The 19,560-nt window shown below is 44.1% G+C and overlaps 1 protein-coding gene across 1 annotated transcript in view; it reads right to left on the minus strand.

Annotated features, from left to right (window-relative positions):
* Positions 1-5: 5 nt before the first annotated feature.
* The window catches only part of zcchc14 (zinc finger, CCHC domain containing 14), a 35,511-nt gene continuing 15,956 nt past the window's right edge, over positions 6-19,560 (minus strand). The window contains exons 3-13 of the mRNA XM_052465651.1: positions 16,498-16,568; positions 16,214-16,285; positions 15,922-16,007; positions 11,165-11,262; positions 10,543-10,579; positions 9,131-9,410; positions 8,598-8,686; positions 6,593-6,714; positions 4,183-4,338; positions 2,911-4,077; positions 6-2,777 (exon numbers count right to left, since the gene is read on the minus strand). Coding sequence (XP_052321611.1) covers positions 2,722-2,777; positions 2,911-4,077; positions 4,183-4,338; positions 6,593-6,714; positions 8,598-8,686; positions 9,131-9,410; positions 10,543-10,579; positions 11,165-11,262; positions 15,922-16,007; positions 16,214-16,285; positions 16,498-16,568 — 2,234 coding nt within the window. The 3' untranslated portion in view covers positions 6-2,721. The remainder of the gene's footprint in view (positions 2,778-2,910; positions 4,078-4,182; positions 4,339-6,592; positions 6,715-8,597; positions 8,687-9,130; positions 9,411-10,542; positions 10,580-11,164; positions 11,263-15,921; positions 16,008-16,213; positions 16,286-16,497; positions 16,569-19,560) is intronic.

Consider the following 19,560-nt stretch of genomic DNA (forward strand, 5'->3'; position numbering starts at 1 on the left):
CATGAAAGGATGGAAACCGAAAACATTTTAATGTCTTTTACAATGTTTGAGGCAGTATATAAAACAAACAATTCTTAAACACACACCATACAATACAAAAATTGTACATAAAAATGAAGTGATTTGCTCAAATCTGCTTCAAAATAATACCAAATGTTTTAAACTCCTTTTTTAATGGACAAAATGTTTACTTGAGATCAAGCAACATGCATAGCTATTGACTAAGAAGATAGCTATGTTACATTCAAATAATACCAGCTAATTAGATTTGTCTTTTGGACAGGGAGGTGTCATGTATGTTTGACAACCTCATTGGAACCAAGTAAGGTGAACCAGTTCCAGAATCAAAAAAATATGGTTCTTTAGAAAAATATTTGTACCATGCAGGGTGGCTAAGGCATCCAGGATAAACAGCTTAGTGCACAAACATGATTTCCAATAGTCAATCATATCACTCTTTTTTTCATTTGAATGATAATGAAAACAGTTTACACAATGTTTGCAGCGTGAACCAGGGTGTATTCATTAGGCACAATGTAACAAAAATATATATTTAAAAAAATGCTAGTTCTGTATGTGGCGTACTGTTACACTAATGTTCTCACTGTAAACTCTATTACTCCCATGAGAACTAGACAGTACAGATGTGGTGAAAAGGTTTGACCACAAAGCTTTGACACTTTTTAAAAATACAATATTCCCCAGCATGCAATACTCTACAGATGGTCAGATACGATCCTTGATTGGGCCCTACAATTCCTTGATCTTTGGTCCTCAGACCAGATCACATCCAGCAGAATAGAACTACTGTAAATCTGTTTCCTGTTTCAACCTGATCCTGATTTTGTCAGTCTTAAAGTCTTAAAGAGCAACAGCCCCTAAAAAAAATGTAGCATTTAGAAAACAGCATATGTGGCATCAGAATGAGTCAGAAACATTTATACTGTCAAAATTGACTACGAAGTGTAAATAGGATAATTTTGGTCATAAAGTCAGCCTTGTCTAAAACAGAGTTTTGTAAGTGTTGTGGTCGTGACTGCATCACAGTGTAAATGAAGGTTGGGTTTGTTTAAATCCTGCCCATGTGCCCACAGCTGACTGCATACAAATAATCATCAATTCCGAGTGGAGCTGCACGCAACACAATCGTAATGCCTGTGGTAAATTTGGGTTGACTTTGGATATCCCTATGGGGCTAGTTATGGACCATCTGTAAATTACACAATATACAAGGGACAATATGTAATAATTCAATAGCTCCACATTTCAATGACTTAAAACATCAAATCAACTATAAATTGTAGAAATTCATATGCAAATATTGAAAGCATTTAATGAAAAGTTCTGCGATGTGAAAATATTGTCTCATTTATATTGTGTCAGTTATTGACGGTCCCTAACTAAGCCCAGAAGATAGGCTATCTAAAGTCAAATCAACTTTGCAGAGGTTGTGGACAAGCTGCCTGAAGCAAATTGGCGAAATAATTTGGCTAACTCTTCCCACCTGCGAACACACACAAAAGACACCCACATCAAACCACACCCCAAAACCAACTCAGTTTGAATTCAGTCATGGCCCCAAGCATTTCATAAACATCATTTTCGACAAAATGTCCCTTATGACTGAATTGTGTCCTCCAGACCTGGCTAGGAACATTCCAGTGCAACACAAAAAAACGATAATAACTTGTCCATCCTTGAGGACTACGGTCCTCATGTCACACTTGCATCCAATGGACTGGGACCAGCCGATCTCATAAAAGTGCTTTCACATGCCACACCATGGTGGCAACTCAAGGACACATTCTCTGACATTCAATATCAAATCTTTTCCAAAAAGGATCCTCTTACATAGACCACCTCACCACATCAAATCCAACTATTATAAAATCAAACATACATAACCTTATACATATAACTAAAACCTACACACATTTCGACAACGATTATAAAATTAGACTGCTCCAACTTCTAAATGGTTAAACAACACAAATATCAATGGCACATCTTAAAATCGAAACTAAGAATGCTCGTACCATTTCTTTCACCATTAATACCTGCACTGTATAGGGCAAAGTACCCACAGCGAATGATGTGAAGAATAAAGCACTCGCTTCTCTTCCTCTGTGTTTCTCACAGACCTGCTCTGTCCCAGAGGAGAAGGATTTGGTAGTCAGTCAGTCAATGTGCGTTATTTGGCAGTCATATTACACTGTAAGTCTTTACATTCACACATCAGCATCCTCTCAGATACATCCAACTCATCTCCAGAGCGACTTAAGAGGACATCTTTGCATACCGCATGAGTTGTCATGAAAGGTGTAGGTCTGTGGAGTTTGACCGATTGACTGAGTGAGGCTGAGGTGTGTACCAAGTAGTGTGAGAAGTATTGCATCATATTTTCAACTGTGGATTTTGTACAGCTAAATCATTTCCCATTCGAAAACACTGTATACCCTCGGCCTCAGGGTTTAGACCTGACCATCTCTTGTATTTGGTATGATCAAAATCATATGGTACAGATGGACTGGGGTTAATATCTCCTTCCAAACTGACTCCATGCTTCGACTTTCATCAGTCGAGTTAAGTGGCCTCAGGCCACCATTCATTCTCCAATAATCAAAGTGTGTTCAAAGAGTCAAAGAGTTACCTGGAGGGACTCCTCCACCAGGAGGATCATAAGGTGCTGATGTGCACAGGGGTCACAGGAGTTCCTTGTTCTTAGTCCCCAGAGTCCTGGCTGTCTGATTTGGGAGCATATTTCAGCCGGAACGTGCCTGCAAAACAAAATACCAAAGGTGCTAAATATATCAAGTTCCCCAAGAGGTTTCTGCAGATATTAAACATATGTATATTTAATCATGGAATTACAATATCTATTTTAGTAGCTGTAAGGTTTCTACTTTATACCTCGCTGAGCAGCGTCCATGGGTGGCTGCTTGCATTCCTGTGCCCGATGGCCGGTGACCCCACAGTTGTAGCAGGACAAGCTCCCTGGCTTCCTATGCCCTCCGTTCCCCACCCCCCCATGAGGCTTGTGCACGTTGGCACCGGCCCCCAGGAAGCCCTGCATGGGGGGCAGGATAAGCCCCTGCTGTCCCTGGGTGTCGTGGCTGTGAGACACACTGCTGTTGTAGAGGGGCGGTGCCACCAGGGGGTAGGGGAAGGGGGTGGCAGTGCTGCTCCCAGCCAGCAGGGGACTGAGGTGAAGCAGGGGCCCCAGGGGGAACACTGATGTCCCTGAGAAGGGGTGCTGGAAGTACCCTGCATAGCTGGCCGGGAGGGCCCCGTAGGAGCCACAGTTCCCACTGCAGCCACAAGAGCTGCAGACGCAGACAGAGGAGTTAGGGGTGGAGCCAGAAGTGACAGCGTAGCTGCTGGTGTCCGTGGAGGTGGGACTGGAGCTGGGTTGGACAGCGGACCTACTGTTCACACAGTAGGTGTTGCCTGGCACTGCTGCCATGGGAACACTGCTCGCAGTTCCCATGTGAACGCCACCCACAGACGGAAAAGCTAACTTGGAGGCAGGAGATGAGGAGGAAGAGGAGGAGGCAGAAGAGTAGGGGTAAGGGTAGTGTGCAGTATGCCGTAGAGAGGGGGACACCTGCAGGTGTAGAGGGGGGTGTGAGACGTGGTGCAGGGTGTTGGAGGTTGTGGTGAGGGCGGAGCTGGTGTCCACCATCAAGACTGGAGGGGAGCACAGCACAGTGACCCCAGAGGGCCCCCGGGGCCCAGCAGAGTCCTGGCGAAGGGGAGGGGACCCCATACTGTCCACACTCAGGCCAGGGAACACTCTCTCCAGTCGCACCCCAACAGCCACACCTGAACCCAGGGGCTTGGCCCGCTCATCAGGGCAGAAGGGAGATAGCCGGGGCTTACAGGGGGAACCCAGGATGCGTCCTTGTGACTGTAGGCTTAGGGAGGGAGGAGGGAGGCTCATGTGGGAGGGGCAGGGAGTAGGATCATTCTGCACGGGCAGAACCTGAGCAGTGGGCCGACTAGGTCCTGTTGTAACGGTGGGGTTTAGGAGAACGTAAGTCCTGTCCTTCTCTCCTAGTTCTAGTCCTGACTCCATCCCTGGATAGGGACAGGATGACACAAAACAAAATGTTATCAGTGATATACCAACTTATTGAAGGCCATGTCAGTTAGCATGATAACTGCTGAGGGAGATAGACTCACGTCTGTGTGGCTCCTTGGCCCTGTTGAAGGCCCCTTCCCGGGACAAAGACAGAGAGTGAGGGGTCATGGGGCTGGAGGGGGCGCTGGAATACCCTGAAGAGGAGCTGCTGTCCCGGGTGAGAGGGTGCACACCCGTCTCTACCTCCACACACAGCTCTAAACAAAGAAACGGTGATCAATGAAGCTGAAGGTGTACAGTTGAAGGTTAAATACACCTTAGCCAAATACATTTAAACACAGTTTTTCACAATTCCTGACATTTAATCCGAGTAAAAATTACCTGTTTTAGGTCGGTTAGGATGACCACTTGATTTTAAGAATGTGAAATGTCAGAAAAATAGAGAGAATGATTTCAGATTTTCACATTTCCAGTGGGTCAGAAGTTTACATACAGTCAATTAGTATTTGCTAGCATTGCCTTGAAATTGTTTTAACCTCGGGTCAAATGTTTTGGGTAGCCTTACAGACATTATTTCACTTATAATTCACTGTATCACGATTCCAGTGGGTCAGAAGTTTACATACACTAAGCTGACTGTGACTAAAAAGAGCTTGGAAAATTCCAGAAAATTATGTCATAGCTTTAGAAGCTTCTGATAAGCTAATTGACATAATTTGAGTCAATTGGAGTTGTACCTGTGGATGTATTTCAAGGCCTACCTTCAAACTCAGTGCCTCTTTGCTTGACATCATGGGAAAATCAAAAGAAATCAGCCAAGACCTCAGAAAAAAAAATGTAGACCTCCACAAGTCTGGTTCATCATTGGGAGCAATTTCCAAACGCCTGAAGGTACCACATTCATCTGTACAAACAATGGGACCACGCAGCCATCATACTGCTCAGGAAGGAGATGCTATCTGTCTCCTAGAGATGAATGTACTTTGGTGCGAAAAGAGCAAATCAATCTCAGAACAACAGCAAAGGACCTTGTGAAGATGCAGGAGGAAACAGGTACAAAAGTATCTATATCCACAGTAAAACGAGACCGGGTAACGAAGCCACTCCTTCGTTACCCGGGCGGTGTGTTTGGGATCATTGTCATGCTGAAAGACCCAGCCACGTTTCATCTTCAATGCCCTTGCTGATGGAAGGAGGTTTTCACTCAAAATCTCACGATACATGGCCCCATTTATTCTTTCCTTTACACGGATCAGTCGTCCTGGTCCCTTTGCAGAAAAACAGCACATGGGGACTAAGATCGTACTTTTTGGAGAAATGTCCTCTGGTCTGATGAAACAAAAATAGGACTGTTTGGCCATAATGACCATTGTTATGTTTTGAGGAAAAGGGGGAGGCTTGCAAGCCGAAGAACACCATCTCAACCGTGAAGCACGGGGGTGGCAGCATCATGTTGTGGGGGTGCTTTGCTGCAAGGGAACTGGTGCACTTCGCAAAATAGATAGCTTCACGAGGAAGGAAAATTATGTGGATATACTGACGCAACACATCTCAAGACATCAGTCAGGAAGTTAAAGCTTGGTCGCAAATGGGTCTTCCAAATGGACAATGACCCCAAGCATACTTCCAAAGTTGTGGCAAAATGGCTTAAGGACAACAAAGTCAAGGTATTGGAGTGGCCATCACAAGCCCTGACCTCAATCGCATATAAAATTTGTGGGCAGAACAGAAAAAGTGTTGTGAGCAAGGAGGCCTCCAAACCTGACTCAGTTACACCAGCTCTGTCAGGAGGAATGGGCCAAAATTCACCCAACTTATTGTGGGAAGCTTGTAGAAGGCTACCCAAAACATTTGACCCAAGTTAAACAATTTAAAGGCAATGCTTCCAAATACTAATTGAGTGTATGTACATTTCTGATCCACTACGAATGTGATGAAAGAAATAAAAGCTCAAATAAATAATTCTCTCTACTATTATTCTGACATTTCACATTCTTAAAATAAAGTGGTGATGGTGATCCTAACTGACCTAAGACAGGGATTTTTTTACTAGGATTAAATGTCAGGAATTGTGAAAAAATGAGTTTTTAAATGTATTTGGCTAAGGTGCATGTAAACCTTCAACTGTAGTAGGCTACCTGCAGTACGTTGTAAAGGTCATGCTGAGAAGGTGTACGTCAGAGGAGGCTGGTGGGAGGAGCTATAGAAGGACGGCTCATTGTAATGGCTGGAATGGAATAAATGGAACAGTATCAAACACATCAAACATATGGAAACCACACATTTGACTCCGTTCTGTTTGTCCCATTTCAGCCATTAAAATGGGACCATCCTCCTACAGCTCCCCCCACCACCCTCCTCTGGTGTACATGTTGAGGGATTGCCAATGCTAATAAATGTGTAGTCTACATGCCAACAGAGTACTGATCATGTCTTTGTGTGACCTTTATTCCAAATGTCAAGTTTACTTGTATTGAAATGATATCCTGTCAGATGAGTTGCATACTGTACCTGTGTTGCTACTTGAGTAGACGTGTGCCACTGGGCCTATGTGGCTGGATGGAGTAACCCTGGCGATGCCACTGCACGACACAGGGAACTGGGACAACATATACCTCTTCTCCATCTTCTCCCTATTGACAGGAACACAGTCAGTCATCACAGAAACATCTTTGTCATCTCTACATAGCGGACAGCCGCAGTATGATCTGGAGACAGTAGCTCTATTGAAACCCTAGAGGGTGCTCTAGTCTAGCCGCCAAGATTACAAAAGCACAGCATCAACACCCTCTGTTTCACCAACACACCAGCAACAGGTTGTGTGAGAAATAGTTACTTGAGATGAACACCAGTGCCATGAATGGTACAGAGAATTGCTAGGGAAAAAAATTAACAACCTTTGAGTCGGTACTCTTACAAATACAGTACAAGGAGGAGGACATATGACACATACACAATTTTGACAACTCACCATATTATATAGCTAGGAACATCCTGTTAATTTAGCTGCATTGCCAGGTGGAGACAAAAAAACAGGCTTGACAGTGTAATGAGTGATCCCAAATAAGCTCCCATTAAGCTCACTGATAGTCTGACAGATCTATGGAAAAGCACCTGAGGAACTTTCCACTTCCTGTCACCAACACACATGGTCGTACCTGGCTAAACCTGGCTAATGGAAACATGCTGATATTAGCTGTGGAAACAGGCTGAGTGATAGTGTTCTCTCTCAGTAACACTCCTACGCTACAACAGGTGACTGGGTTTTCCATCCGGTTTATTCTTTCCATCTTTCCTTTAGGTACAACTTATCTGGACTAACCAATCTACCCCACTGGAATGCTAGTTAACCATTGACAACCAAATGACCATGAATCTTTATACCATCACATCCCTTACAGAAAAAGATTGCAGTTAGAGTGCAGTATAACTGCAGTATGCTGCATCCAAAATAACACAGTTTCTTTTCATATGCTAATTTTGCAGTGTAACTGCAGTTCAACTGTCCAGAATACCAGTCGACTGCAGTTACTGCACTTATAAAAACGGCAATATTTTTTGTAAGGGATTGTTGAATACTAATTTCTGTCTTGAAGGGTATTCTAGAGCATTATTTTCTTATAAATGGCCATAGTTCATTTTTACATGTTTTGTTTGAGCTGCTTTGAAAGCCTTAGTATAAAAGGGATAATCAACTCGTGGCTCTCAGGGAAATAACGCAACTCCATGGAAGGTTAGTTCCACTCCGCTACCGCGTGTCATTCATTATATTCCATAGAACACATAACCTCGTGTTGATTGTCCCTTACATGAACACCATTGACAAATCTCCTGTGTTAATGTTTAATAAAATAAACAATCAACAGACACACCTTTTACAAATGTTACACAATCTATGAAGTAAGACTATCTAAATAATACAATTATGAAACATTAGTTGTAAAATAGAGTATCTATCCATCCATCCATCTACCCATCCATCCACCCATCCATCCACCCACCCATCCATCCACCCATCCATCCATCCATCCATCCATCCATCCATCCATCCATCCATCCATCCATCTACCCATCCATCCATCCAACCATCCATCCATCTACCCATCCATCCATCCATCCATCCATCCATCCATCCATCCATCCATCCATCTACCCATCCATCCATCTACCCATCCATCCATCTACCCATCCATCCACCCATCCATCCATCCATCCATCCATCCACCCATCCATCCATTCATATACCCACCCATCCATCCATCCATCCATCCATCCATCCATCCATCCATCCATCCATCCATTCATCCATCCATCTATCTACCCATCCATCTACCCATCCATCTACCCATGCATGCATCCATCTACCCACCCATCCAGCTACCCACCCATCCATCTCATTACCCTCTGAACTACCTGAGTCTACACAGGAGTATGTTGGAATGGGCGCGTCACTGCTTTTATGTGGCTGGGGGACAGAGGGCTTGATAAGGGGTCTGGGTTCAGGGTTCAGACTCACTTCTGCAGTTCCAGCTGCGTCTTCAGCTTCTTCTTGGCTCCCTGGGTGAGGTCATACTTGTTCAGATCCTCCTCTGTGAGTCCAAGGAACTGCAGGAAAAAAGAGCACATTTAAGAGCACAGATAGGGGCTAGTAGGGAGAATGTGATTGTTAGGGGAAGACAGAAACTGTTGTTTGATCTATTCTAATGTCTATTGTTGGGGCTTTCTAATAACAGACATGTAGCCTCATTCTGACATGTTATCATTGATATTGCACTTGTCCAGACTACTTGCTTGTAAATATCCTTTGCTGTTTTGATGTTTTCTAATATGTGATTTTGTCAGTATTGTGATTGCTGCTAAATGAATCCCTCTTTGAGGACATAAACGTTTTCTGAATCTGAACTCTTACACCCCATTTCCAAGCCAGAACGAAGCCACTTTTAGTTATATCCTTATATCTTCAGCTCCATAGGTGTCTTAAATGCCACTCATCCACTGTAACCTAAACCCACCAATGAGAGACTCTCTCCTTCCTCAAAGCCCACCCACCTCCTCCATGGTCAACTGCTTGAACACTGGGTAGTACTTGTGCAGGCGGAGTTTCCTCAGCCAGTCCAGGATGCCATTCTGTTCTGGGCTGCTCTGCAGTGGAGGACCAGGGTTCTGGAGGTGGCCGGGAGGGAGTGCATTATCCCCCCCTGCTACCCCCACCCCACCGGGAGGAAGGATGGGCACAGTGCCCTGGGGGGGCAGCTGGGTAGGAGAGCGAGTCTGAATGGAGTTGTGAACGCTCATGACTGTCTGGATACTGGCTACACCACATAAAGCCCTGAGAGAGAGGGGGGGGGGGGTAGGAAACATGGAGGAAAAGTAGGGAAAGGTTCATGACAGGAAAAGGACAGTGAATACTGTATATTGCAAAGGATGGAAATAATGTAATTAAGATATTAAGATAATTATACCGGTTGCAGATTTGAATAGGCAGCAACAGTCTATATCAAACTTAGTGACACTACATTACCAAAAGTATGTGGACACCTGCTAGTCGAACATCTCATTCCAAAACCATGGGCATTAATATGGAGTTCGCAGTTGGCATTCCAATTCATCCCAAAGGTGTTCGTTGGGGTTGAGGTCAAGACTCTATGCAGGCCAGTCAAGTTCTTCCACACTGATCTCGACAAACCATTTCTGTATGGACCTCGCTTTGTGCATAGAAGTATTGTCATGCTGAAACAGGAAAGGGCCTCCCCCAAACTGTTGCCACAAAGTTGGAAGCACAGAATCTTCTAGAATGTAATTGAATGCAGTATCGTTAAGATTTCCCTTCACTGGAACTAAGGGGCCTAGCCCAAATCATGAAAAACAGCCCCAGAACATAATTTATCCTCCACCGAACTTTACAGTTGACACTATGCATTGGGTCAAGTAGCGTTCTCCTGGCATCTGCCGAACCCAGATTCGTCCATCAGACTGCCATATGGTGAAGTGTGATTTTCATTCCTTAAAACGCATTTCCATTGCAGTGAGCTTTACACCATTCCAGCCAAAGCTTGGCATTGCGCATGGTGATCTTAGGTAGTGAGTGCTGCAACCGAGTACCGAGTATCTCAGCATTCGGCAGTCCCGTTCTGTGAGCTTGTGTGGCCTACCACTTCACGGCTGAGCCGTTGTTTCTCCTAGACGTTTCCACTTCAACAATAACAGCACTTACAGTTTACCAGGGCAGCTCTAGCAAGGCAGAAATTTTACAAATTGACTTGTTGAAAAGGTGGTACCCTATGATGGTGCCATGTTGAAAGTCACTGAGCTCTTCAGTAAGGCCATTCTACCGACAATATTTGTCTATGGAGATTGCATGACTGTGTGCTCGATTTAACACACAAATCCACTAATTTGAAGGTGTGTCCACATACTTTTGTATATATAGTGTATGTTGAGTGTTAAAGATGGGAGCCCACCTGTTGGCTCCTCTGTATTGAAACAAGCACCCAAGACCTGTAGCACATGAAAGAAACATAGATCAGTCAGCCACATAATCAACAACCTCTAAATAAGTATACTTTATGAATGGCGATATACAGTACGCAAAACTCATTTTTGAATCTTGTCTATTGTTTATTGACTTCTTGACCTCTTTACAAGTTAGGAACAAAATATCAGCTGAGGGTCACCAGTTTTTCGAGTTTAATTTAAGAGCAGTGTGATATTTCAGCACTTTACTGGGGCCTGTGGTACCACATTACAGCAGAGTAAGATAGATTTTTATTTCACTGCATCCCAAGGGTCTCGCAATATCAGCCAAGCGGCGAAAGGCTAGCTGCTCCAGACACAGTCAGACAGACATCCAGGTCTCTCCCACTGCCACTGCCCTGCCTGGGGAGACGGAACTATAAATAAACTCTAGGATGATGTCACCATTCGCCAGGCCTACCAACACAAACATGCCAGTCCAAATTCCCACACAAATCTAAAATAGAACCCCTCAAACCCCAGAGATAAAGTGCCACTCCTCTCAGCCAAACAGAGAGGGGGACATATACGTCCCATGAAAACAGAGTAGGGTTAGGACAGGAGTCTTACTTGCAGTGGTAGGGGGGGGGAGGGCGATGGTGGCAGTGCTGAAGAAGAGTTCGGCTTGGTAGTGTTTGAGAATGTGGGCTGGAAGCACTGTCAGGCACCTGTACAAGGAAGGAACACATGAGATAACGTTACATTCCATGCTCGATATGATTCCTTTCCTCCTTATCTCTTGTCTTTGACAGTAACACCTGGAACTAGGTAAAAACAACATTAAAACAACATGCGCCGAATACAACAGGTGTCCGTAGACCTTACAGTGACATGCTTGCTTACAAGCCCTTATCCAACAATGCAGTTTTAAAAAATACCTAAAAAAATAAGACTAAGACATAAAAGTAACAAATAATTAAAGAGAAGTAGTAAAATAACAAAAGGCTATATACAGGTGGTACCGGTACAGAGTCAATGTGCGGGGGTAATTGTGGTAATATGTACATGTAGGTATAGTTATTAAACAGAGAGTAGCAGCAGCGTAAAAGGGGGGAGGGGGGTGGGGGGGGGACAATGCAAATAGTCTAGGTAGCCATTTGATAAGATGTTCAGGAGTCTTACGGCTTGGGGGTAGAAGCTGTTTAGAAGCATCTTGGACCTAGACTTGGTGCTCTGGTACTGCTTGCCATATGGTAGCAGAGAGAACAGTCTATGACTAGGGTGGCTGGAGTCTGACAATTTTTAGGGCCTTCCTCTGACACCGCCTGGTATAGAGGTCCTGGATGGCAGGAAGTTTGGCCCCAGTGATGTACTGGGCCATACGCACTACCCTCTGTAGTGCCTTGCGGTCGGAGGCCAAGCAGTTGCCATACCAGGCAGTGATGCAACCAGTAAGGATGCTCTCGATTGTGCAGCTGTAGAACCTTTTGAGGATCTGAGGACCCACGTCATCGATGCACTTGTTGATAAACTACAGTAACTACTTGGTTGTTACTCATTATCATACATATGTAGTATGAAAATATTATATATCATAACACATACAGTGTTAACTATGCACCACTGTTATCACTGTTTAGCCCCGGCCTACTAACTGTTAGCGTGTTAGCATCGGCCTGCTAACTGTCTGAATCGCCGTGTTCCCAGTCTCTAATATCAATATACCTCGTCCATTACTGTCCTGGTTAGTGATTACTGTCTTATTTCACTGTAGAGCTTCTAGCCCTGCTCAATATGCCTTAACCAACCTTGTTGTTCCACCTCCTACATATGCGATGACATCACCTGGTTTAAATGTCTCTAGAGACTATATCTCTCTAGTCATTACTCAATGCCTAGGTTTACCTCCAATGTACTCACATCCTACCTTACCTTTGTCTGTACACTATGCCTTTAATCTATGCTATTGTGCCCAGAAACCTGCTCCTTTTACTCTCTTTTGAGAACGTGCTAGACGGCCAGTTCGTATAGCATTCTTCTGGTGATGTAGAGGTTAATCCAGGTCCTGCAGTGCCTAGCTCCACTCCCCAGGTGCTCTCATTTGTTTTTACTTCTGTAACCGTAAAAGTCTTGGTTTCATGCATGCTAACATTAGAAGCCTACTCCCTAAGTTTGTTTTACTCACTGCTTTAGCACACTCTGCCAACCCGGATGTCTTAGTCGTGTCTGAATCCTGACTTAGGAAAACCACCAAATACCTTGAAATTTCCATCGCTAACTATAGCATTTTCCGTCAAGATAGAACTGCCAAAGGGGGCGGTGTTGCAATCTACTGCAAAGATAGCCTGCAGAGTTCTGTATTACTATCCAAGTCTGTACCCAAACAATTCAAGCTTCTACTTCTAAAAATTCACCTTTCCAGAAACAAGTCTCTCACTGTTGCCGCTTGCTATAGACCTTCCTCTGCCCCCAGCTGTGCCCTCTATACCATATGTGAATTGATTGCCCCCCATCTATCTTCTGAGCTCGTGCTACTAGGTGACCTAAACTGGGTCATGCTTAACACCCGGCCATCCTACAATCCAAGCTTGATGCCCTCAATCTCACACAAATGATCAATGAACCTACCAAGTACAACTCCAAATCCGTAAACACGGGCACCCTCATAGATGTCATTCTAACTAACTCACCCTCCAAATACACCTCTGCTGTTTTCAATCAAGATCTCAGCGATCACTGCCTCATTGCCTGCATCCGTAATGGATCAGCGGTCAAACGGCCTCCACTCATCACTGTCAAACGCTTCTTAAAACACTTCAGCGAGCAGGCCTTTCTAATTGACCTGGCCGGGGTATCCTGGAATGACATTGACCTCATCCCGTCAGTAGATGATGCCTGGCTATTCTTTAAAAGTGCCTTCCTCACCATCTTAAATAAGCATGCCCCATTAAAAAAAATTAGAACTAGGAATAGATATAGTCCTTGGTTCACTCCAGACCTGACTGCCATTGACCAGCACAAAAACATCCTGTGGCGTTCTGCATTAGCATCGAATAGCCCCCGTGATATGCAACTTTTCAGGGAAGTTAGGAACAAATATACACAGGCAGTTAGGAAAGCTAAGGCTAGCTTTTTCAAACAGAAATGTGTATCCTGTAGTACTAACTCGAAAAAGTTCTGGGACACTGTAAAGTCCATGGAGAATAAGAGCACCTCCTCCCAGCTGCCCACTGCTCTGTGGCTAGGAAACACTGTCACCACTGATAAATCCACTATAATTGAGAATTTCAATAAGCATTTCTCTACAGCTGGCCATGCTTTCCACCTGGCTACCCCTATCCCGGTCAACTGCCGGCACCCTCCACAGCAACCCGCCAAAGCCCCCACCATTTCTCCTTTACCCAAATCCAGATAGCTGATGTTCTGAAAGAGCTGCAAAATCTGGACTCCTACAAATCACCGGGACAATCTGGACCATCTCTTTCTAAAATTATCTGCCGAAATTGTTGCAACTCCTATTACTAGCCTGTTCAACCTCTCTTTCGTATCGTCTGAGATTCCCAAAGATTGGAAAGTTTCCGCGGTCATCCCCCTATTCAAAGGGGGTGACACTCTAGATCCAAACTGCTACAGACCTATATCTATCCTACCCTGTCTTTCCAACGTCTTCGAAAGCCAAGTTATCAAAAAGATTACTGACCATTTCGAATCCCACTGTACCTTCTCCGCTATGCAATCTGGTTTCAGAGCTGGTCATGGGTGCACCTCAGCCACGCTCAAGGTCCTAAACGGCATCATAACCGCCATCGATAAGAGACATTACTGTGCAGCCGTATTCATCAACTTGGCCAAGGTTTTTGACCCTGTCAATCACCACATTCTAATTGGCAGACTCGACAGCCTTGGTTTCTCAAATTATTGCCTCACCTGGTTCACCAACTACTTCTCCGATAGAGGTCAGTATGTCAAATCAGAGGGCCTGTTGTCCGGACCTCTGGCTGTCTCTATGGGGGTGCCACAGGGTTCAATCCTCGGGCCGACTCTCTTCTCTGTATACATCAATGATGTTGCTCTTGCTGCTGGTGATTCTCTGGTACACCTCTACGCAGACGACACCAATCTGTATACTTCTGGCCCCTCTTTGGACACTTTGTTAACTAACCTCCAGATGAGCTTCAATGCCATACAACTCTCCTTCCGTGGCCTCCAACTGCTCTTAAACGCAGGGAAAACTAAATGCATGCTATTCAACCGATCACTGCCCGCACCTGCTCGCCTGTCCAGCATCACTACTCTGGACGACTCTGACTTAGAATACGTGGACAACTACAAATACCTAGGTGTCTGGTTAGACTGTAAACTCTCCTTCCAGACTCACATTAAGCATCTCCAATCCAAAATTAAATCTAGAATTGGCTTCCTATATCGCAACAAAGCATCCTTCACTCATGCTGCCAACCATACCCTCGTAAAACTGACCATCCTACCGATCCTCGACTTCAGTGATGTCATCTATAAAATAGCCTCCAACACTCTACTCAACAAACTGGATGCAGTCTATCACAGTGCCATCCGTTTTGTCACCAAAGCCCCATACACTACCCACCATTGCGACCTGTACGCTCTCGTTGGTTGGACCTCGCTTCATACACGTCGCCAAACCCACTGGCTACAGGTTATCTACAAGTCTCTGCTAGGTAAAGCCCCACCTTATCTCAGCTCACTGGTCACCATAGCAGCACCCACTCGTAGCATGCGCTCCAGCAGGTATATCTCACTGGTCACCCCCAAAGCCAATTCCTTCTTTGGTCGTCTTTCCTTCCAGTTCTCTGCTGCCAATGACTGGAACGCACTGCAAAAATCTCTGAAGCTGGAGACTCATATCTCCCTCACTAGCTTTAAGCACCAGCTGTCAGAGCAGCTCACTGCACCTGTGCATAGCCCATCTATCTACCTACCTCATCCCCATACAGTATTTATTTATTTATCTTGCTCCTTTGCACCCCAGTATCTCTACTTGCACATTCATCTTCTGCACATCTACCATTCCAGTGTTTAATTGCTATACTGTAATTACTTCGCCACCGTGGCCTATTTATTGCCTTAACTCCCTTATCTTACCTAATTTGCACTCACTGTATATAGCCTTTTTGTGTTATTTTGTTCTACTGTATTATTGACTATGTTTTGTTTATTCCATGTGGAACTCTGTGTTGTTGTATGTGTCGAATTGCTATGCTTTACCTTGGCCAGGTCGCAGTTGCAAATGAGAACTTGTTCTCAACTAGCCTACCTGGTTAAATAAAGGTGAAATAACATTTTTTTTAAACATATTGAACATATTCAGGTGGGCTACCTTGGTCAGTGACAATGCTGATGGACCTTACCTGGGGTCCAGCTCAGAGGTCTGATCAAGGCCAAGGGACTGTAGCAGGAACTTCTCTCGACCTTCATCAGGGAAAAGCTGGGAGACCTGGGAGAAACACAAAATAGGATATTGACCTTCACATCACTATTCAACAGATGGCAGATGGGTACAGTGGACATAAAGACAGGTTTTCCCCCCACTCCAAAATTCTGTCAATCCTAGCCTGAAAAAAGGTAGCTGCTAGTTAGCAGAACAGTCGATAAGAGACATAAGCGATCAGTCCCCTTTCTGTGCTTCAGCCACTTTCTTACCTGGGAGAGAAAGTTCAGCACCTCCTGGTGAGTCCTGCTCACAGTGGAAACAGAGGAGTCTGACCATGTGACCTGTGGGATGAGGAGAGAGTGAGTGGACAGGGCAACAGTGTACAATAACTAACATACAGTACATACTGGAACTTGTGTGTGTGTGTGTGTGTGTGTGTGTGTGTGTGTGTGTGTGTGTGTGTGTGTGTGTGTGTGTGTGTGTGTGTGTGTGTGTGTGTGTGTGTGTGTGTGTGTGTGTGTGTGTGTGTGTGCGCGTGCGTGCGCATACCCACCTCTAGCATATATTCACTTGGTTTCTCCCCCTTGTGAGTCACTCCACTCAGCTCTATCCTCTCTATGTTCACTGAAGAAAAGAATATATATATATTATTTGGATTATCTGATTTTATCGTTCAGCAAACAAAGAACATCAAGTAAGACATTGCTTTGGTGTCTCGTATTTTTCTGCCATGCATGCTAGATGAAAACGTAGTTCCTGTTAGATCTACTGTTGAGACTGTTCTTTTGGCACCGAAAGTACTTAAATTACATATCTGAATTCGTAGAGAACATCACAGGAAATGAGGTCACCTGGTGTCTATTTAAACACATTAAACACTTTAAACTGGAGAATAGAGGACAGTGAGATAGAACAAAAAAAACTAGAGAGAACATACAGATAGAGGTACAAGGTAGAAAGAAAGAGAGCCATGGAGAGAAAAAGTGACAGGATGATCTAGATTTATGGCTGGACTAGTGGCACATTTTAGGGATCCTGCCAGTGACATTGTAAAACATTTGGCTGAACTCCGTATCGGATTCAGAGAACACACACACACACACACACACACACACACACACACACACACACACACACACACACACACACACACACACACACACACACACACACCATCTGAAATCTCATACACAACACTCATAAACACACATACAGTAGAGTACACACACACAAGCCTGTTTGTTAAATATACCCTGCAGACTCAGCACTTCCTCCGGTGTGTATTAGCACTGGGAGAGGCACTAGCTAGCTGAATGAAGCTCTGTGCTGAATGTGACCTATCTGAGAGGATCAGAAATGTAGAAATACTGTGAAAAACCTCCCCTGTAACTTTTCTTACCCAGAGGTTTGGCTCTCAGTCTCAGGCCAGGAAAGGGCCTCTCCCCCGGCAGGCAAGTGTGAACTCATCTGAAGTATTCTGAGTAGCAGAAAGTCTATAGGCTTCACTGTAAGTCTAAACTGCTTTACTAAAGGCTAAAACGTCATTACTCTCACTGTGTGTGTGTGTGTGTGTGTGTGTGTGTGTGTGTGTGTGTGTGTGTGTGTGTGTGTGTGTGTGTGTGTGTGTGTGTGTGTGTGTGTGTGTGTGTGTGTGTGTGTGTGTGTGTGTGGTGCCTGCGTGAGTGCACAGGCATGTGTGAGTGTGTAAGTGAAAGAGCGTAGGAACACCGTGTGTAAAAGCGCCAAGTGGGGAAAGTTTATTTTATTTTTATTTTTTACTTTTTTTAAAAAGTGAATGCGATGTGAGAGAGAGACAGCAGAGGAACTATGTCATGCTGTCTGGCCTGGATTCTCCCTTCCTGTGTGAGCTCCCTCTCCTGCAGTCACGGCTAGAAGGGATCCAGCTTTTGTAAAATTAATGTCAAACATTTGTTTTTGCATTTTAGCTAACTCAAAATATTTTCCTAACCTTAACCTAATTCTCATAACCAGCTGTAAAAAGTCATATCTGACGTTAATTTTACAAAAGCTGTATCCCTTCTAGCCATACAAAATTATACAGTAGCCACAGGCTCAGCAATAGAGCAGTCCTGCCCTAATACCATGCACTCTCTGTCACGGCAGAGTTTACACATCAGGCCCAGCCCCCTCCATCCTCACGCAATAGAAAATGATAAACACTAAGCAGATCTTTTTTTAAATTGGTATCATGAACAAAAATCTAAACAAAATATGCAGCAATTTCAAAGATTTTACTGAGCTACAGTTCATATAAGGAAATCAGTCAATTTAAATTAATTCATTAGGCCCTCATCTTTGGATTTCACATGACTGGTAATACAGATATGCATCTGTTGGTCACAGATACCTTTAAAAAAAAGTAGGAGCGTGGATTAGAAAACCAGTCCTTATCTGGTGTGACTACCATTTGCCTCATGCAGCGTGACAAATCTCCTTTGCATAGAGATGATAAGGCTGCTGATTGTGGCCTGTGGAATGTTGTCCCACTCTTCTTCAATGGCTGTGCAAAGTTGGTGGATATTAGCAGAAACTGAAACACTCTGTCATACACGTTGATCCAGAGCATCCCAAACTTCCCCAGTGTGCCAGTGGCCATCGAAGGTGAACATTTCCCCACTGAAGTCAGTTACGACACTGTCTGCAGTCAGGTCAAGACCCTGGTGAGGACGATAAGTATGCAGATGAGCTTCCCTGAGACAGTTTCTGACAGTTTGTGCAGAAATTCTTTGGTTGTGAAAACCCACAGTTTCATCAGCTGTCTGGGTGGCTGGGCTCAGCAATCCCACAGGTGAAGAGGCCGGATGTGGAGGTCCTGGACTGGCGTGGTTATACGTGGTCTAAGCTGTGAGGCCGGGTGTACGTACTGCCAAACTCTCTAAAACGACATTGGAGGCAGCTTATGGTAGAGAAATTAACATTCAATTCTCTGGAAATTAACTCTGAGGAACATTCCTGCAGTCAGCATGCCAATTGCACTCTCCCTCAAAACTTGAGACATCTGTGGTATTGTGTTTTGTGACAAAACTGCACATTTTAGAGTGGGCTTTCATTGTCCCCAGAACAAGGTGCACCTGTGTAATGATCATGCTGTTTAATCAGCTTCTTGATATGTCACAACTGTCAGGTGGATGGATTATCTTGGCAAAGGAGAAATGCTCACTAACAGGGATCTAAACAAATTTGTGCAGAATATTTGAGAGAAATATGTTTTTGTGAAAATTTCTGGGATCTGTTATTTCAACTGATGAAACATGGGACTTTGTGTTTATTGTTTTGTTCAGTGTATTTTATTGTAAGTCACCTAAATATCTAACTACATTTCCCATTGTTCACGCAACAATGACTGGTCTTGATAGAGATGATTTGGTATCGTATGATCATCCGTAGACAAATTGGTATTAAAGTAACTGTCCAGTGTTTCTAGATTTCTATGAAATATTACTTATAATTAATTACAATATGAGTGAAATAGTTTTCCTTCCGCAAAAAATGTAATTAGGTATGGCATAACCCAAAAACAGAATGGTGTGAGTGTATAAAAGTCATGAAAAATATTAACTCAGTAGACAGTTGATTGGCCAGCTCATCCTCCTCA

This window comes from Oncorhynchus keta, chromosome 17, assembly GCF_023373465.1.
Source record: "Oncorhynchus keta strain PuntledgeMale-10-30-2019 chromosome 17, Oket_V2, whole genome shotgun sequence".
NCBI lineage: Eukaryota > Metazoa > Chordata > Actinopteri > Salmoniformes > Salmonidae > Oncorhynchus > Oncorhynchus keta.